This window comes from Helianthus annuus, chromosome 17 (assembly GCF_002127325.2).
Source record: "Helianthus annuus cultivar XRQ/B chromosome 17, HanXRQr2.0-SUNRISE, whole genome shotgun sequence".
NCBI lineage: Eukaryota > Viridiplantae > Streptophyta > Magnoliopsida > Asterales > Asteraceae > Helianthus > Helianthus annuus.
Window position 1 is genome coordinate 9,303,363 of NC_035449.2, and position 18,006 is coordinate 9,321,368.

Sequence of the window (18,006 nt, forward strand, 5' to 3'; positions counted from 1 at the left end):
CATCAGATTCATCTTCATCTTCCTCATCTTCATCTCCAAACATCTCTATATTTGATTCTTCATCCACAATCTCACCACGAGCAATCCTTCCTTTTCTTTTTAAATCGAAGAATTTCATCAATTTTGCTACTTCTTTTGCATTATATGGCACAGGCTAAGCATTGCCAACCAGCACAAATTTGTCAGTCTTATACTCAAGTAGTAGAACTTCCCTGGCCTTTCTTTTTCTCTGAATAACCTCAACCCTTCGAATAATATTTTCAACATCAACTGGCTCAGAAGGCTCACCCATAATTAAGAATTCTAGTTCATGAGGCTCTTCAGCTTCAACCATCTCCTGATCATCTTCAACTTGTTCTTGAACTTCAACAACTTCAATCATTTCAACACTGGTTGTGAAGAAGAACCACCAACATCAGGTTGACTTGAAGATGCATCAACTACTTCAACCTCTTCAGCCACGCCTTTATTCTTTTGAGTTGCTTCTTCGGCTAAACGACGTTCACGCTCCATTCTTCGTTCATTAGCTTTTATCACATCAACCTCTTCAAAAGCAGCATGAATGTTCATTTTTAAATGACTTTCAACTATAGCAACTAGCATCTCAAGTTGTTGATCTTTCGTTACTTTATCAGCTTCCATCTCCAACTTCATTGCCTTCATCTCATTTGAAGAAGCTTCACTAATTTCACTGAGAAGCTGATTTAAAGTTTGGTTTACCTCCTTTAGTTTCTTTATCTTCAAACATAGATCAGTTATTTCAGCAGACAACAGATTAAACAGCTTTGAGTTGTCTTCAGCTTCATCCTTTGCCTTGTTTACTTCTTCCTTTTGTTGCAACAGTTCTTCTCTTAGCTGATCATGACCTTTCATCAAGAGGTCAACTTGCTTCTTTAGAATATCTCGTTCCAATTCTATTTTAGCCTTTTCTTTCTCCAATTTGTTGACCCTCTGAATTAGCTCTTTAACAGCTTTATCATTGAACATATCACTATCACCTTCAGGAAGATCTTCAGAGAAAATACCAGTAGCAGTACCAAGATCATCAAAATCAAAGTTGAAATCTGCTTCATTTTGATGCGATGACTCGGGAATATCTTGTTGAACAGGTTTAGGACTAGCTGCCTGTAACACCCCTAAAATATAAACCCTTATATTATAAAGTTCAAAGAATTGATAAACAAGAATTTACCAACTAGGAATTTAACCTAGTTGAGTTCAAGTCTTGAATTAATACATGATATGGTCAAAATAATTAAGACTTAGAGAAAATCATAGTTAAAGGGCTAAACTTGACAAAAATCAAAAGTTAATTACTAGTTGTAACAAAAATCAACCAAACACACCAAAATTGATGTGTCTGGTCGATCAAGGAAGAGAGGGGCGACAGGGGGGTTCTCAAAACCCTAGCTCTACACTAAATCTACAAATTGAAGCCTCAAACTTGTTCCAAATCAAGTTCTAAACACATATTAGTGAACACCTCGTTGTAAGGATCAAAAGGTATGTGAAATTTAGTAATTTTGTTGCATCACAAATTCTAGGTTAAATGTGAAACATGAAAAATTCAGCTTAATTACTGATGCATGGGTGAAATTAGAAGGGTTATGAGGATTAGGAACAAGCCCTAGATGATTTCATGACATGACCTTGTATAGGACTTGTAGGATTTCACAATCACCATTGTAGGTGATTAGTGAACTTCAAGAAACTTGTTAAATGCTGAAATTATAACTCTTGTTCTAGCATAATGTGAAATTAGGGAATACATTCTGAAAAGATGATGTCAAGATGCATGCAAAAATTACTATTATAGTGAAATTAGATGTTGAATCGCAAGTCATGAACTTGTTTATGAATGTAGAAAAATCTGACCCACTAGGTGTTTGTAGAAATGCCTAAGTGAGGATTTAAATGTGAAATTTGGATAAAAACGCAGATTTGATAATGGTCCATAATGATGTGATTGTGGTCATAAAAAAAGAGTTCTAAACATGTTGTAAAAACTGAATTTTCTAGGCAAAGAGTCCGGTTCATCTAGCGGACAAGCCGGAGGGAATTCACGAGGAAAAGGCGCGCTCTAAAGGTACGAAATTATTACTTCGTTACATTAAGGTTAACTATCATTCTTAAGTTATAGTGAAAAGCATGATAAACATGATTGAACCATGTGTCTTGAAAGTGACTGTGTTCCTTAATCAAGTAAACGGGTCAAAACAAGTGAAAAACATGAAACCTTGCATATCCGTAATGGTGTGTAAATTCAGCACCCTAACGGGTCAAACAAGTTCTGGAAATAAGCACGAAGCAAGTCACTATTATACAATGCATGAATTACATGGCGTGTAAGTCGAGAAGCGAACACCATAAGCAAAATAAGAAACCTTGCTCTTAATATAGGAGTTAAGGTTTAGATTGATGCATAGCAATAGTGCAAACAACTAACTAAAAAGCCTTGTAATTTAGTTCGTAAGTTAATCCCGTAGACATGCCCGCATGAGATTAGTTTAATATTATCATAAGTGAAATACAGGTATGGAGAAATTAGACCAGCCGCTTAACAAATTCTGCGAAATTAAGCTGTTTTGATGCATAAAAGAATCAGCAAAAACTGCATTTGAAACAAGTGAGTGATGTGCAGGGCTCACCGTAAATTACGGTGGTACCGTAATTTACGGTGGCCTGCAAATCTGCTACGGTGAAACCCTACTGATTTACGGTAGGCTCCAAAATGTCCAGAAGCCACCGTAACTTACGGTGACACCGTAAGTTACGGTGGAGCCCTGTTTGATGAAATTTGTTTTAATCATTTTCTTGAACAAGTGTTCGGACCTGATTCGAACACGTAAATTTCCAAGAATGATAATGCTAATGCTTGTTTAAAATATTAGTTTTCAGGTGCTCAAGAAAAGGATGATGATCAAGTAATCGAGTTGAACCGAACACACAATACTACGCTTCCGCACTTGATCCTTGATTTGTAACTATGTAGACACTAGTAGTTTTATTTTGAACATTGTTTAGTAGGTTTAACATGTAAAAGTCGTATTAAATGGGTCTCAAATCTTGAAAGTTTTTGTAAAGTCTACTTTTGGTATAAATTGTAAGGCTTACTTGCTGTTAAAAACGGGTATTATAATCTGAGTGTTACAAGTTGGTAATCAGAGCACAAGGTTGCCAATAAGTGTTCGGTTCAAGCTTGATCAAGCATCCGGTAAGAATTATTGTGTAAGTAAATTTTGATAAAATAGAATTAAATCACGAACAAATATGCATGGAAAAGAGTGTGTAAACACACTCAAACACAAGAAAAGCATGAAACAAGAACAATAGAACCAAGAGTGTGTAAGCACACTCAAACAAAAGAAAGGCATGAAACAAGAATGATTGAGTCAAGTCACGAACTTGACTAAATTAACACAAGTAAAACATGTGTTACAAATGAAATGTTTAACAATGTGTGTAAACATTTCAGTATTAAAGATGGCGGATGGAGATGATGATACGGTGCCAAGAGTCACCGAACAAATGAGGATAGTGATTGCCGAAGAGGTTGGAAAGGCGATCGAAAACAGTTTGTCAAACTTCATTGATAAAATTCAAAACACTGTTTTATCAGTGGTAGAAGAGAGAATCAAGAAGCTAGAAGATAATTCGAATCTAGCAAAGGAAAAATCTGGGGAACGGAAGCCTTGTTCATACAAGGAATTCATAGCTTGTAAACCACCTATATATAATGGGGAGGTTGATCCAATCGTGTGTCAACGATGGATAGGCGATATCGAGGGAGTATTCGAGAGAACTCATTGCGATGAGAATGACTACGTAGCTTATGGTACGGGTCAATTAAGAGGTCAAGCGAAAGACTGGTGGGATAATAAAAAGAAGGAGATTGGAAGCGAAGCGGCCAAGGCCATGACATGGGAGGAGTTTAAGACGCCGTTTCTTAAACACCATAGTCCCAAAGCGGTCATAAACAAGATCAAGGAAGAGTTCATGCAACTCAGACACGAGGGTGAATCCATAGACAAGATCACGGGGATGTTTATGGACAAAATGAAGTTCTGTGACGATCTGATAACGAACGAAGAGCAAAATGTTTATTACTACCATAACATGCTAAGCGCAGAATATAGGGAGTTCATAACCCCTTCAAAGTACGAGACCCTTACCGAGATTATCAATGCCGCTCGGGAAAGGGAGATTGAGCTGAAAAAGAGTATAGAGCGGGGTGAACGAAGGGCACAAGACATAAATCTAAGCCCTACCAAGAAAGCAAGAACGAATGAAACAACGAAGAAATCAGATGCAAAGGGCGGTACACCAAGTTGCAAAATCTGTGGCAAGAATCATAAGGGTGAATGTCGCTTCAAAGATAAGCCTTGTCCCATATGTAGAAAAACGGGACATATGGCTATATCATGCCCGGAAAAAGTGACCGTTTGTTACAACTGTTACCGAACGGGTCACAAAAGATCGGAGTGCCCGGAACTGGCAGGAAAGAAAGAAGGGCAAGACTCGAAAGGTGAAGCCTCAAAAGCCAAAGCAAGATCTTTCCAATTGACCGCTGCTGAAGCAAAGGTCGAACCTGACGTGGTCCCAGGTATATTCACTGTAAATTCAATTCCTGCACGTGTGTTATTTGATACTGGTGCGAATAAATCCTTTGTTTCATATGGGTTTATTCGGCACCCTTCATTTGTCCTAACAAAATTACCTATGCCTTTAGAAGTAGAGATAGGTAATAACAAAAGCTTTATTGTTTGCAATGTATGTGAAAATTGTACGATGAACATTGATGACGAAGAATACGCAATAGACTTGATCCCGATGTCGATGGGAGAATTTCAAGTGGTAGTGGGAATGGATTGGCTATCCCGTTACCACGCAAAGGTGGTTTGTTTCCGAAAGGAAATAAAACTAACGTCTCCTAGCGGAAAGCAAGTTACGATATATGGAGAAAAGGGAGGTAACCCGGTGATATGCACAATGCTAGAAGCTCGTAAACTCATGAAACATGGATGCAAGGCCTTTATGGTATATGCAAGCGAAACGGAAAAGGAACTCCTCAAAATTGGGGATGTACCGGTCGTGCGAGATTATGAAGACGTGTTCCCGGAGAACTACCGGGGATACCGCCAGAACGGGAGGTAGAGTTCGGAATCGAGTTGATTCCGGGCGCGAAACCCGTGGCCAAGGCGCCATACCGACTTGCACCGCCGGAGTTACAAGAATTGATGTCTCAAATTCAGGAATTTCTTGACAAGGGGTTTATCCGACCGAGTGTGTCCCCGTGGGGCGCACCAGTCTTAGTCGTGAAAAAGAAGGATGGCAGTATGCGCATGTGTATCGATTACCGGGAGTTAAACAAACTCACGGTGAAGAATCGATACCCACTTCCAAGAATTGATGATTTATTTGACCAACTACAAGGAGCAAGTTGGTTCTCCAAAATCGATCTCCGATCTGGTTATCACCAATTGAAAGTCAAGGAGGAGGACGTACCAAAGACGGCTTTTCGTACGAGGTACGGGCATTATGAATTCCTTGTAATGCCCTTCGGATTGACCAATGCACCCGCGGCTTTCATGGACCTCATGAACCGGGTTTGCAAACCCATGCTAGATAAGTCGGTAATTGTATTTATCGACGACATTTTGGTATATTCAAAGAGTGAAGCCGAGCACGTGTGTCATTTGCGGGAAATATTAGACACACTCAGACGAGAGAAGCTGTATGCAAAATTCACGAAGTGTGCTTTCTGGTTACGGGAGGTACAGTTTCTTGGGCATCTCATTAGTGCTGATGGAGTACTAGTAGATCCGTCAAAGATAGAAGCTGTGTCGAAATGGAGCCCTCCAAGAAATCCCTCGGAAATCCGAAGCTTTTTAGGGCTTGCGGGATATTATCGGAGATTCATACAGGATTTCTCCAAAATTGCCTTGCCATTGACCAAATTAACTCGTAAGTGTTGATGCATATTTTGTCTATCGCCTTCGTCAATCCGAGTCGTAGTGAAAAGCCGGAAGGAATCAAGTGCATATTGTCATATTTAGTTAGAAATGGCAAGGTGGCAATCTTGTAATTAGTGTGAACTTTCATTTAGTTGCCTTGACCATATAAATAGGAGGTATGTCATGATTTTAGTTAGAGATTTGGGAGAAGATTTTGATAGAAGATTTGGAGAAGACTTGGAGAGGAGACTTTCTAGAGAGAGAAAGTAGAGAGAGAAAGTTGTATATTTGTGATTCTTGTACCGTACACGTCAAGTTTAGCAATGGAATCACATTAGTAGTACGTTATCGTGTGTTCGGTCACGTTCGTTCACGGATTCCGCACGTGAAACGTTCGTTACGCAATCGAACGGCGTCAAAACCGGTCCTACAAGTGGTATCAGAGCTAGGAGCTCGATTGCTTGATCAAACACGTCGTTCTCGTACAGATTTCAGCCGATTCAGAGCCAAATCAAATCAGATTTCGTCGATTTCTTCATATTCTACACATTTCTTACGTTTTTCATCGGTTTTTATCAAATTGAACAGGTAAATATGGTCCGTTTCGTCTGATTTTTTGATATGTTGTGCGCATAGACCCGATCTACAATCCTACCAAATTTCAGCCCGAAACTCCAAGCCGTTTTGGAGAAATCGCGATTTTTCTGTTCGAATTTGCGTAAAAGTTCAGCTGTGGATCGCCTTTTTGAACCTTCCAGGACCGCTTATTTGGTTTTCATCGTGGTTCGCTCATAATCAATGATCTTGAATCGCTCGAAATTTCATTAGTGGACCGCTGTTTTGAACAATTGAGAACCGCTTATTCAACACAGTGAACCGCTTATATGAACCTTATAGTGTTACGTGTGAACCGCTCATACGTCAAGTATTGAACCACGTGAACCGCTTTAGTGGACTAATATGGCTCGCTTTTAAGTCAAAGTGTGGAACCGCTCATAGTGTCAACTATACAAGCTCGCTCTTTTGTCATTGTTTTCAAGGCTGCACGTGATTACATCTGAGTGGCCTAATCAAAATTCAATTAAGTGAAGGTGTCGGCTACTTTTATTGAATGGCCCAATAGAACGATAGTTGATGTTTGTATGTTGTCGGCCATTGGTACTAGGTAAAAGCCCAATCACAGTGGTTGTTATTTTACACCACCCACTTGCAACGAGCCCCAATCAACGGCCTATTCCACCGCCCAAAGTACCCAACCATTAAACCCACTTGCACCGCCCACATTAATAACTCAAGACCCAATCACAAGCTTTAAAAGAAAGGCCCAATCTCTGCTGTTCTTGTTCACTGCCCAATTTAGATTTTTTTCCCGAAAAATGGCAATGGTGTTTGATGAACAGGAGAACTATTATTTCGAAAGATTTAATGATTGGCATCACGGATATCTAGATGAGGGTTATAGAAAAGTGAGCAAAGATGGATGGGCAAAAAGGTTTAAATATTTCGTGTGTCTAAAAGACGAAACGTTGGATGATCTTAAAGACCGATATAGTGTTTTACTGAATTATCTGAAAGATCATGAGATATATCCGTCAAATGTTGAAAAATTGGAGAAATTTGCAGATGCATTACCGATTGAATGGGGTGAATGTTTGAAGAATTTAAGGGAGAAGTCAAATTTTTCAAAACTACCTCTAAGTCAATTCATCAGCAAACTTAAAGCTCATGAACTTGAAGTTAGAAAGAAAAAGAAAGATTTGATCAAGGTTTTGGAGTATAATGTGCTAGATCTAAGTTCAGATGTGATTGAAGAGATGCACAAAAGAGTTACTAAATGTATCAGGGCAAAACATGTGCTGAAATACCATTTCAAACGAGGTTGTTATATTGATAATAATGGAAATCCTCTTGATTTCGTTAAAATGTTCTGTGCAGGTACATTCACAGCAAAGGAAGAAGAAAGTCCAAAAGCTGAAGAATCGGTGAAGAATGAAACAGTGTGCTCTAAGTGTGACAACGTCAAGACTGATAATGACAAACTCGTGAAAGACATGGCAAGTTTGGCATTTGAAGTCAAAAAGTTGAAAGACGAGAAGCACGTTGCTGAAAATCAGATTCTTTCTCTGGAAAAAGATTGTGAGAAGTTGAAAGCTGAAAATGACAAACTGTTGGTTGATTTTGACAGTTTGACTTTGAAAAATCAAGAATTTGAGGAGCAAGTGAAAATTCTTGAAGATGGGAGAAATGTGTTTAGTAAAAACAACATTGAAAAACAAAAGATGATAAATTCCCATCTTCAGAAGATTGTCGAACTTGAAAAAGAAGGTGAAAGCGCTCAAAAGAGAATCAAAGAGTTGGTAAAAGAGCTTGAAATCAAACAGAAATCTTCAGAAGATTTAGATTTCTGGATTAAACTTGAAAACAAGAATCTGAATGCGAATGAATCAAAATTTCAGGAACAGATAAAAGTTTTGATGAATGAAAAATCTGTTCTTGAAAATTTGAAGAATGATAATGAAAAAACTATCAAGTCTCATTTTGGGAGAATATCTCAACTTGAAAGTGAAGCTGAGAATTCGAGGAACAAAATTGATGAACTTGAGAAGAAATTGATAGGTTTTGTGATTAAATCTGACAGTTTGAATTTTCCCTGTCCAAAACCAATCAATTCAGTTCCAATAAGTGACGTAGTCACAAACTTTGACTCTGTCAAAGTTGAAGATTGTGATGAGACACCTGATGATGAAAATGTTAAAAAAGAAAAACAAAAATTGTTTTTAAAGTTGAAAGAAAAATTTCAGAAAACTGTTCTGCAATCAACTGAAAAAGGTGAATGCTCTAAGCAAAAGTCTTTGAAGAAGAAAGCAGAACAGAAACAAAAATATAATAAAAGTTCATCGGGTCGATCATCCAATCAAAAACAAAAATTGCAAAAAGTAAAAAATGAAAATTCAAAAATTGTTGGTAATAAGTGGTGCAGGTTAGACCACAGTGCTCAAGAGACAAATCCAACAATCAAGAGGAGAAAGGAATATCACCAAGCCAAACAGTGCTTTGATCTGAGCGTTTGGTATGAAGATGGTGATTGGTACGATAACAGAGTGTGTTACCGATGCGGTTATCAAGGACACATTGCTGTTAACTGCCGAAATTGGAGATTTGAGACAAAAAGATGCTATAATTGTCAAATCAAAGGACACATTGCCAGAGATTGCTCAAGAAGATCGAATGACAGATTGAGGGCTAATTCTCAGAAAATGGCAAAGAAGATACCAGTCGTTGTCAAGCCCAAAGAATTGAAAGTTTCGGGCCAAAACGTCAGAGAACAGAAGGTCAAAGAACCTAAAGTTCAAGAAACAAAAGTGAAGCTTTCTCAGGGGCAGAAAGATCGACTGAGGAAAAAGAGAAAGAAAGCGAGAGAATATCTCGAAAAGATTTTGTCCTCGGGTTCACCCGACAGATCGAAGAAGAGTTTTGATGAATCAACTTCCTCGGCTGCAAAGTCAAGCAAGATGAATTCTTCAGATACAAATCTGAGGACTAAAGAGGATAAGAAGAAGAAAGTGAAGTTTTCACTTCCTGGCAATGAATCTGTTTCTTCGGAAACAAAGGAGCCACATGTCGGCGATGAATCTGACTCATTAAAGTCAGACAAGCCACATTCAGGCAATGATTCTGGTATGGTAAAACCAGAAGAGCCATGTGTTGAGGTAAAGGTCGAGAATTCTAGTTTAACAATAGATGAGAAAAACTTTCCATCATTGTTGAACAAGAATTCAAAATCACCCAAGGCTGGTCAGGCTTGGGTGAAACTTTTCAAATAGAAAAACCTGACTTGCCGGAGCTCCCAGGTTTGTAAGCGTGGAGCATGAATTGGCATTTTTTTAAAAAAAATATGTGTTTGAAGATTTTGCAGGAATTGCCGGAGATCCCAAGATGGTATCGTGGATCATGAATCGGCATCTTTCTTGAATTTTATTCGGTAACGTCAATCATGCAAACGGTAAAGAGGTTTGGTTGTGTTTGTGAATGTTTTACAAGTGGTACAGAGGATTCTGGACTGCATATGGTAAATCAAGGACATTAACTTGTACTTGGATTTTCCTACTTTTGTGTAGAAAACAAGATGATGAAGTAACCCCGTACCTAAACTGTTTGGTAAACAAACTAAGTTTTCCGGAAAAGCCATTTTGATTAAAACAAACTTAAGTGTTTTGAAATCACAATGGGAAAATAGTTTGTTGTGAGGGGGAGTTCTGATTGTTTATGCCAAGTGGATGGAGAATTGAAGTGATTCTCATCAGGTTGTCAAGTTTGTACAGTTTGTTTCAAATTTTCCCAGAAAATCAAAATTGAAACATATTTTGATTTTAACGGGAGAAAAATTTTAAAAAAAATTAGAAATTTGAAAATGTCAAAAAACATTAAAAATTTAAAAATGAGTTTTGTTGTGAAAAAGAGGAAATGATTGTAAATCAGTGGACTATCACAGCATGCTAAAGAAATGTAATGTAAAATGTGATAAACGGTCTCACTGATGATGTGACGATAGGTTTTTGTACATTTAGTAGATTTATTCGGGATATAAACCTAAAATTTCAAACTTGTGAAATTCGTGGGGAACACTACTTGGATATATAGGTAACCCCTGAAATCTCGTTTGAAAGGTCTCGTATTCTGATATACTAGGTGTTTATACTCTATGATGTCTGGGGTATTATTCCGGGACTTCTGCTGAACTGTAGTTCTGACCTAGTCCTTGGCTAATACTTTCCACAAAATGCTTGAAATATAGCATAAAGCCCTCAGTTGATTAGACAATAAAATTGATAATCATCTGTTGTAGCTGAAAAGATCCTCTAAAGGGGACACACTGCTAAGTCGAAGCTGATATCTCTCTGCTGAACGGAAGTTCTGACCTGAGATCCCTCAGTTCTCGCATCTTTCCCCTAATTTATGTACAGACATCATTGTAGTGTTCATACCTGTAAGACTGAATATTGGGATTCTGGATACGGGAGTATATTCAAGAGGTGGGACACATGAATTGAACTAAGTTCATAAAATACCTAAATAGTATCCTGAATAGATTGAAAATTGTATGAAAATTTAAGAGGACAATTATATCGTCAATCTACGTGAATCGTTTAGAACTTAAAACGATTAAAAGCTTAACGGTGCTTGTGTCATGTCTCAAAAACTGATATGATCCTCTTGCACAAACTCACAAAAATATGTTTGTTTTGCATTTAAATTTCTGTCTTTGCATTTATGTTTCATATTTTCAAAAATCCAAAAAGATTTTCGACAACTGATGGTGAAGAGCTGATTTTCAAAATCTCAAAGGCTAAACTTGATGAACATACAGGTTGGTTAAGACATTTGAAATGTTTAAAATGATTCATTAATTTTTTTTAATTTGAATTAGAAATTGAAATGTTTCAAATTTGTGATTAGTGTTTAATTTGTAAAAATTCTCAAATGATTTGTTGATTCATTAAGTTGAATCACAACTTTATTTGTTTGTGATAGAGTGTTTGAGATATATGCAGATGATGCAGATGATGAGCTGAACAGAGAAGAAGTCGGGAGATAATTTCTATGGTGGTAACAAATCCCAGATGTCTATCCTAGCAGGGTGATAGGGGAAGTCTGATGAAAGTTATAGCCAAAGAAAGAAAGATCCAGGCAGAATTTCTGAAGAAGACCAAACTATATCCGAGAATGTCATGTTGAAGACTCTCACTGAAGATTCCATCAACATTCAATCTGTTGATACGCAAAGCCAGGTGTCGATCCCAAAAGCACGGAAGCTTGACGCAAGGGGGAGCCTGAAGAGTCTGAAGAAAAAGAGCAACAGAAGCTGAAGATAGATCCACCGGGATTCTGTTCAAGCAAGAGGAACTCAAGAGAGAGAGAAAGTCAAGTCGCTACGAGTTTCACTACGAGATTGACTACGGCAATATCCAAGGGGGAGATTGTTGATGCATATTTTGTCTATCGCCTTCGTCAATCCGAGTCGTAGTGAAAAGCCGGAAGGAATCAAGTGCATATTGTCATATTTAGTTAGAAATGGCAAGGTGGCAATCTTGTAATTAGTGTGAACTTTCATTTAGTTGCCTTGACCATATAAATAGGAGGTATGTCATGATTTTAGTTAGAGACTTGGGAGAAGATTTTGATAGAAGATTTGGAGAAGACTTGGAGAGGAGACTTTCTAGAGAGAGAAAGTAGAGAGAGAAAGTTGTATATTTGTGATTCTTGTACCGTACACGTCAAGTTTAGCAATGGAATCACATTAGTAGTACGTTACCGTGTGTTCTGTCACGTTCGTTCACGGATTCCGCACGTGAAACGTTCGTTACGCAATCGAACGGCGTCAAAACCGGTCCTACAGTAAGGAGGAAAAGTTCGTGTGGGGCATTAAGCAAGAGGAAGCTTTCCAAACACTCAAGGAAAAGTTGACCCACGCTCCGGTACTGACATTACCGGAAGGGACTGATGACATGGTGGTTTACTCGGACGCTTCTCAATTGGGGCTCGGGTGTGTGTTAATGCAACGAGGCAAGGTCATCGCCTATGCCTCGAGGCAATTGAAGATTCATGAAAATAAATATCCGGTACACGACTTAGAATTAGAGGCGGTGGTGTTTGCCTTAAAGATATGGAGACATTACTTGTACGGAGTAAAGTTTACAATCTTTACCGACCATAAAAGTTTGAAATATTTCTTCGACCAGAAGGAATTAAACATGCGGCAAAGACGGTGGTTGGAAACCGTCAAAGAATTCGATTGCGAAATACATTACCACCCCGGTAAGGCCAATGTAGTGGCCGATGCGCTGAGCCGCAAAACAGATTATACCCCGATACAGGTACGATCAATGCAACTGGTTGTGACTTCAAGTTTACTAGAACGAATTCGAGAAGCACAGGATGAAGCTGTAAAGGCGGAAAACTGGAAAAAGGAAAGAATTATCGGCCAAGTTAAAGACCTTGAGGTGGGCAGTCACGGCCTAAAGACTCGTTTTAATAGAATCTGGGTCCCTAACACATGTGGGGTTAAGAAGCTTCTACTTGATGAAGCTCATAAATCCCGTTATTCCATTCACCCGGAGCGACCAAAATGTATCATGACTTGAAGCAAAACTATTGGTGGCCCGGAATGAAGCGCGACACCGTGAAATACGTGGAAAAGTGTTTGACATGCCTACAAGTCAAGGCGGAACACCAAAAGCCATATGGTAAACTTCAACCGTTAGAAATCCCGGTTTGGAAATGGGAGCAAATTACGATGGACCTATTGACCAAACTGCCTAAAACAAGTCGTGGTTTTGATGCTATTTGGGTAGTCGTGGATAGGTTAACTAAAAGCGCTCACTTTATTCCCATTCGTGAGACTTATACATCTGAGAAAATGTCGGAGGTTTACACCAATGAAATCATAGCAAGGCATGGGGTACCGATATCCATTGTGTCAGACAGAGATACTCGGTTTACTTCGAAATTCTGGCGTGAATTCCAAGAACAGATGGGAACTAAATTGTTCCTTAGCACTGCTTACCATCCACAAACGGATGGGCAGAGCGAAAGAACAATACAAACGTTGGGTGATATGCTGCGGGCTTGCATTATTGACTTTGGAGGTAGTTGGGATGTCCATTTACCCTTGGTCGAATTCGCATATAACAATAGCTATCACGCGAGTATTAAAATGGCCCCGTATGAGCTATTATATGGCAGAAAATGTCGGACTCCAGTATGTTGGGGAGAAGTGGGTCCGCGAGGGCTAGCACCTGCTGATATAATCCGAGCTACAAATGCGAAAATCGACATAGTTCGGGCACACTTGAAAGCGGCTCAAGACCGGCAAAAGGCATAAGCAGATAAAAGAAATAGGCCAATCGAATTTCAGGTTGGCGATATGGTCATGCTAAAGGTTTCCCCCTGGAAGGGTATTATTAGATTCAGAAAGAGGGGAAAGTTAAGCCCAAGATTTATTGGGCCATTTAGAATCACTGAACGGGTTGGTAAAGTAGCTTATCGACTTGAATTACCCGAAGAGTTGAGTGGAATTCATAGCACATTCCACGTATCACATCTCCGAAAATGTTTGGCCGATGAAACTGCTCATATCCACTACGATGATATCGAAGTGGATAACAGCCTCAACTATGCAGTAAAACCGATTGCAATTTTAGATCGTAAGGAGAAAAGTTTGAGGAACAAAGTGATAAACCAAGTCAAGGTCAAATGGGAGCACAGAAAAGGGTCAGACACTACTTGGGAATCCGAAGAGGAGATGCGACGTCTACACCCTACATTATTTGGTACGTAATTCGGTTTCGGGGACGAAACCCTTTTTAAGGGGGGTGGACTTGTAACACCCCTAAAATATAAACCCTTATATTATAAAGTTCAAAGAATTGATAAACAAGAATTTACCAACTAGGAATTTAACCTAGTTAAGTTCAAGTCTTGAATTAATACATGATATGGTTAAAATAATTAAGACTTAGAGAAAATCATAGTTAAAGGGCTAAACTTGACAAAAATCAAAAGTTAATTACTAGTTGTAACAAAAATCAACCAAACACACCAAAATTGATGTGTCTGGTCGATCAAGGAAGAGAGGGGCGACAGGGGGGTTCTCAAAACCCTAGCTCTACACTAAATCTACAAATTGAAGCCTCAAACTTGTTCCAAATCAAGTTCTAAACACATATTAGTGAACACCTCGTTGTAAGGATCAAAAGGTATGTGAAATTTAGTAATTTTGTTGCATCACAAATTCTAGGTTAAATGTGAAACATGAAAAATTCAGCTTAATTACTGATGCATGGGTGAAATTAGAAGGGTTATGAGGATTAGGAACAAGCCCTAGATGATTTCATGACATGACCTTGTATAGGACTTGTAGGATTTCACAATCACCATTGTAGGTGATTAGTGAACTTCAAGAAACTTGTTAAATGCTGAAATTATAACTCTTGTTCTAGCATAATCTGAAATTAGGGAATACATTCTGAAAAGATGATGTCAAGATGCATGCAAAAATTACTATTATAGTGAAATTAGATGTTGAATCGCAAGTCATGAACTTGTTTATGAATGTAGAAAAATCTGACCCACTAGGTGTTTGTAGAAATGCCTAAGTGAGGATTTAAATGTGAAATTTGGATAAAAACGCAGATTTGATAATGGTCCATAATGATGTGATTGTGGTCATAAAAAAAGAGTTCTAAACATGTTGTAAAAACTGAATTTTCTAGGCAAAGAGTCCGGTTCATCTAGCGGACAAGCCGGAGGGAATTCACGAGGAAAAGGCGCGGTCTAAAGGTACGAAATTATTACTTCGTTACATTAAGGTTAACTATCATTCTTAAGTTATAGTGAAAAGCATGATAAACATGATTGAACCATGTGTCTTGAAAGTGATTGTGTTCCTTAAACAAGTAAACGGGTCAAAACAAGTGAAAAACATGAAACCTTGCATATCCGTAATGGTGTGTAAATTCAGCACCCTAACGGGTCAAACAAGTTCTGGAAATAAGCACGAAGCAAGTCACTATTATACAATGCATGAATTACATGGCATGTAAGTCGAGAAGCGAACACCATAAGCAAAATAAGAAACCTTGCTCTTAATATAGGAGTTAAGGTTTAGATTGATGCATAGCAATAGTGCAAACAACTAACTAAAAAGCCTTGTAATTTAGTTCGTAAGTTAATCCCGTAGACATGCCCGCATGAGATTAGTTTAATATTATCATAAGTGAAATACAGGTATGGAGAAATTAGACCAGCCGCTTAACAAATTCTGCGAAATTAAGCTGTTTTGATGCATAAAAGAATCAGCAAAAACTGCATTTGAAACAAGTGAGTGATGTGCAGGGCTCACCGTAAATTACGGTGGTACCGTAATTTACGGTGGCCTGCAAATCTGCTACGGTGACACCCTACTGATTTACGGTAGGCTCCAAAATGTCCAGAAGCCACCGTAACTTACGGTGACACCGTAAGTTACGGTGGAGCCCTGTTTGATGAAATTTGTTTTAATCATTTTCTTGAACAAGTGTTCGGACCTGATTCGAACACGTAAATTTCCAAGAATGATAATGCTAATGCTTGTTTAAAATATTAGTTTTCAGGTGCTCAAGAAAAGGATGATGATCAAGTAATCGAGTTGAACCGAACACACAATACTACGCTTCCGCACTTGATCCTTGATTTGTAACTATGTAGACACTAGTAGTTTTATTTTGAACATTGTTTAGTAGGTTTAACATGTAAAAGTCGTATTAAATGGGTCTCAAATCTTGAAAGTTTTTGTAAAGTCTACTTTTGGTATAAATTGTAAGGCTTACTTGCTATTAAAAACGGGTATTATAATCTGAGTGTTACACTGCCTTGAATCCAGTGATCTCTACATAATCATCATCACTTGTTTTCTTTTCTGCTTCAACAACTGGAACTTCTTTTGTTTGTAACTCTGGTTCTTTTGGAATTTCAACACTTGGAGTTGTTTCTTCCTGAACGTGTTGTTCTTTCTTTCCATCTTTGTCCTTTTGAGACTCAGCTCCTGTTTTCTTCGCCCTGACATTTCTTGGAATGATACCAGCTGGAGCTGCTTTTCTTTTCTTTCTTTGTTTCTTTGATTTATCAGGATCATACGGAGAATCTTCATCATCTGATCCCTTTTGTTTCTTTGAAGGTCTTTTCTTTAATTGAGCTTTTCCTCTTCCAAGTGTTTCAGGAATCAATTCAGAATCAGATTGTGTGGCTTCAGAATCTTCATCACTTGAACTACTTTGAGCTTTTGTTTCTGGTTCAACACTTGTAGCTTTTTCACCATGAACACTTGTTCCTTGAGCTTGTTGTGCTGCAACCTCTTCATTCTTTTTCAAATAACCTTCCAAAGATTGCTTTAATAGTTCAGCTCCTTGTTCAATCACCACAGATGGTTCCAACACAGTCTCATCAACCAACTTCTGCTGTGGCTCTCCAGAAGACCCTACAAGACAAACATAGACAACAAGATTAGAAACATTTAAAGTATATGTGATCTAAGTGTCTTAATGCTCCCCCTTTCACTATACCCTTTTCTCCATCTTTCGGAATAACAACCGCAAGGGATGACTTAGGTGTCCTTTTTCTTTTTCCGTCTCTGACGCACCACCACCTAGTCTTCTTCTCAGTCATTTCGTTCATCTTTGCATCTTCATTGTCGGAATCACTATTCTCATGTCTCCATCTCTCATTGTCAGGAGAAACATACTTTTTATCCTTGATTCTTCCAATCAATTGCTTTGTCTTCTTATCAACTTCTTTAGTAACTCTCAGAATTGTTTCATGTGTAATGTTTCTAACTTCCATAACATCACTTCTGATCTTTGGAAGATCCTTGATCTTATCATTTAACAACATCATGACAAATCTTGGATACATGATATACTTATCTCCTTCTGCCAAGCAATTCTCTTTCATATACTCAAATATCACTTGAGAAATATTATACCTTCTGTTCAACACCAGACTTGTAACCATGTTCATAATATAATCAGACACTTCGTCATAGGCTCCTTTCCTGTGTGATAAAGAGTGAACCATGCAATGTAGCAAGTATCTATAAGATTTTGAGAAATTTGTTTTCAACATCTTTCCATTTATATGACCTGTAAAGCCCATTCTGCACCACAAGCCTTTAGCGAGATGTTCAGACATGATTGTTGGATCACTGTAGGTCTAGAACTCTCCTAACATCTCCTACACCAAACTCAAACTCCACATCTATGTCTTTTCCTGCTTGGTCCTTCTTTCTCAACATTGCATGTATCATTTTGTCTGATTCTTCATATCTAGCTGTGTTCCAGAACACTCTAACATGTGATTCATAAATAACTGTTTTATCAGATAGAGCCTTGGCTACTCTACTTTCTCTCAAGAATTTGGCCATCTTTTCAACCACAGTACCATTTGTGGTGTCAGAATCAATTGCACAATAAACATTGTGGCCTTTATCTGTGTCCTTGAGGATGAAACAGATGTGAGT

General features: G+C 38.3%; 1 protein-coding gene across 1 annotated transcript; it reads right to left on the reverse strand.

The window, feature by feature from the left end:
* Positions 1–378: 378 nt before the first annotated feature.
* LOC110923693 lies at positions 379–17,678 on the reverse strand. The gene is made up of 3 exons (XM_022167754.1): positions 17,054–17,678; positions 16,359–16,968; positions 379–1,150 (listed from the first exon to the last, which is right to left on the reverse strand). Exons 1-3 carry the CDS (start codon positions 17,676–17,678, stop codon positions 379–381), a joined length of 2,007 nt encoding a protein of 668 aa, XP_022023446.1.
* Between the last annotated feature and the right edge of the window lie 328 nt (positions 17,679–18,006).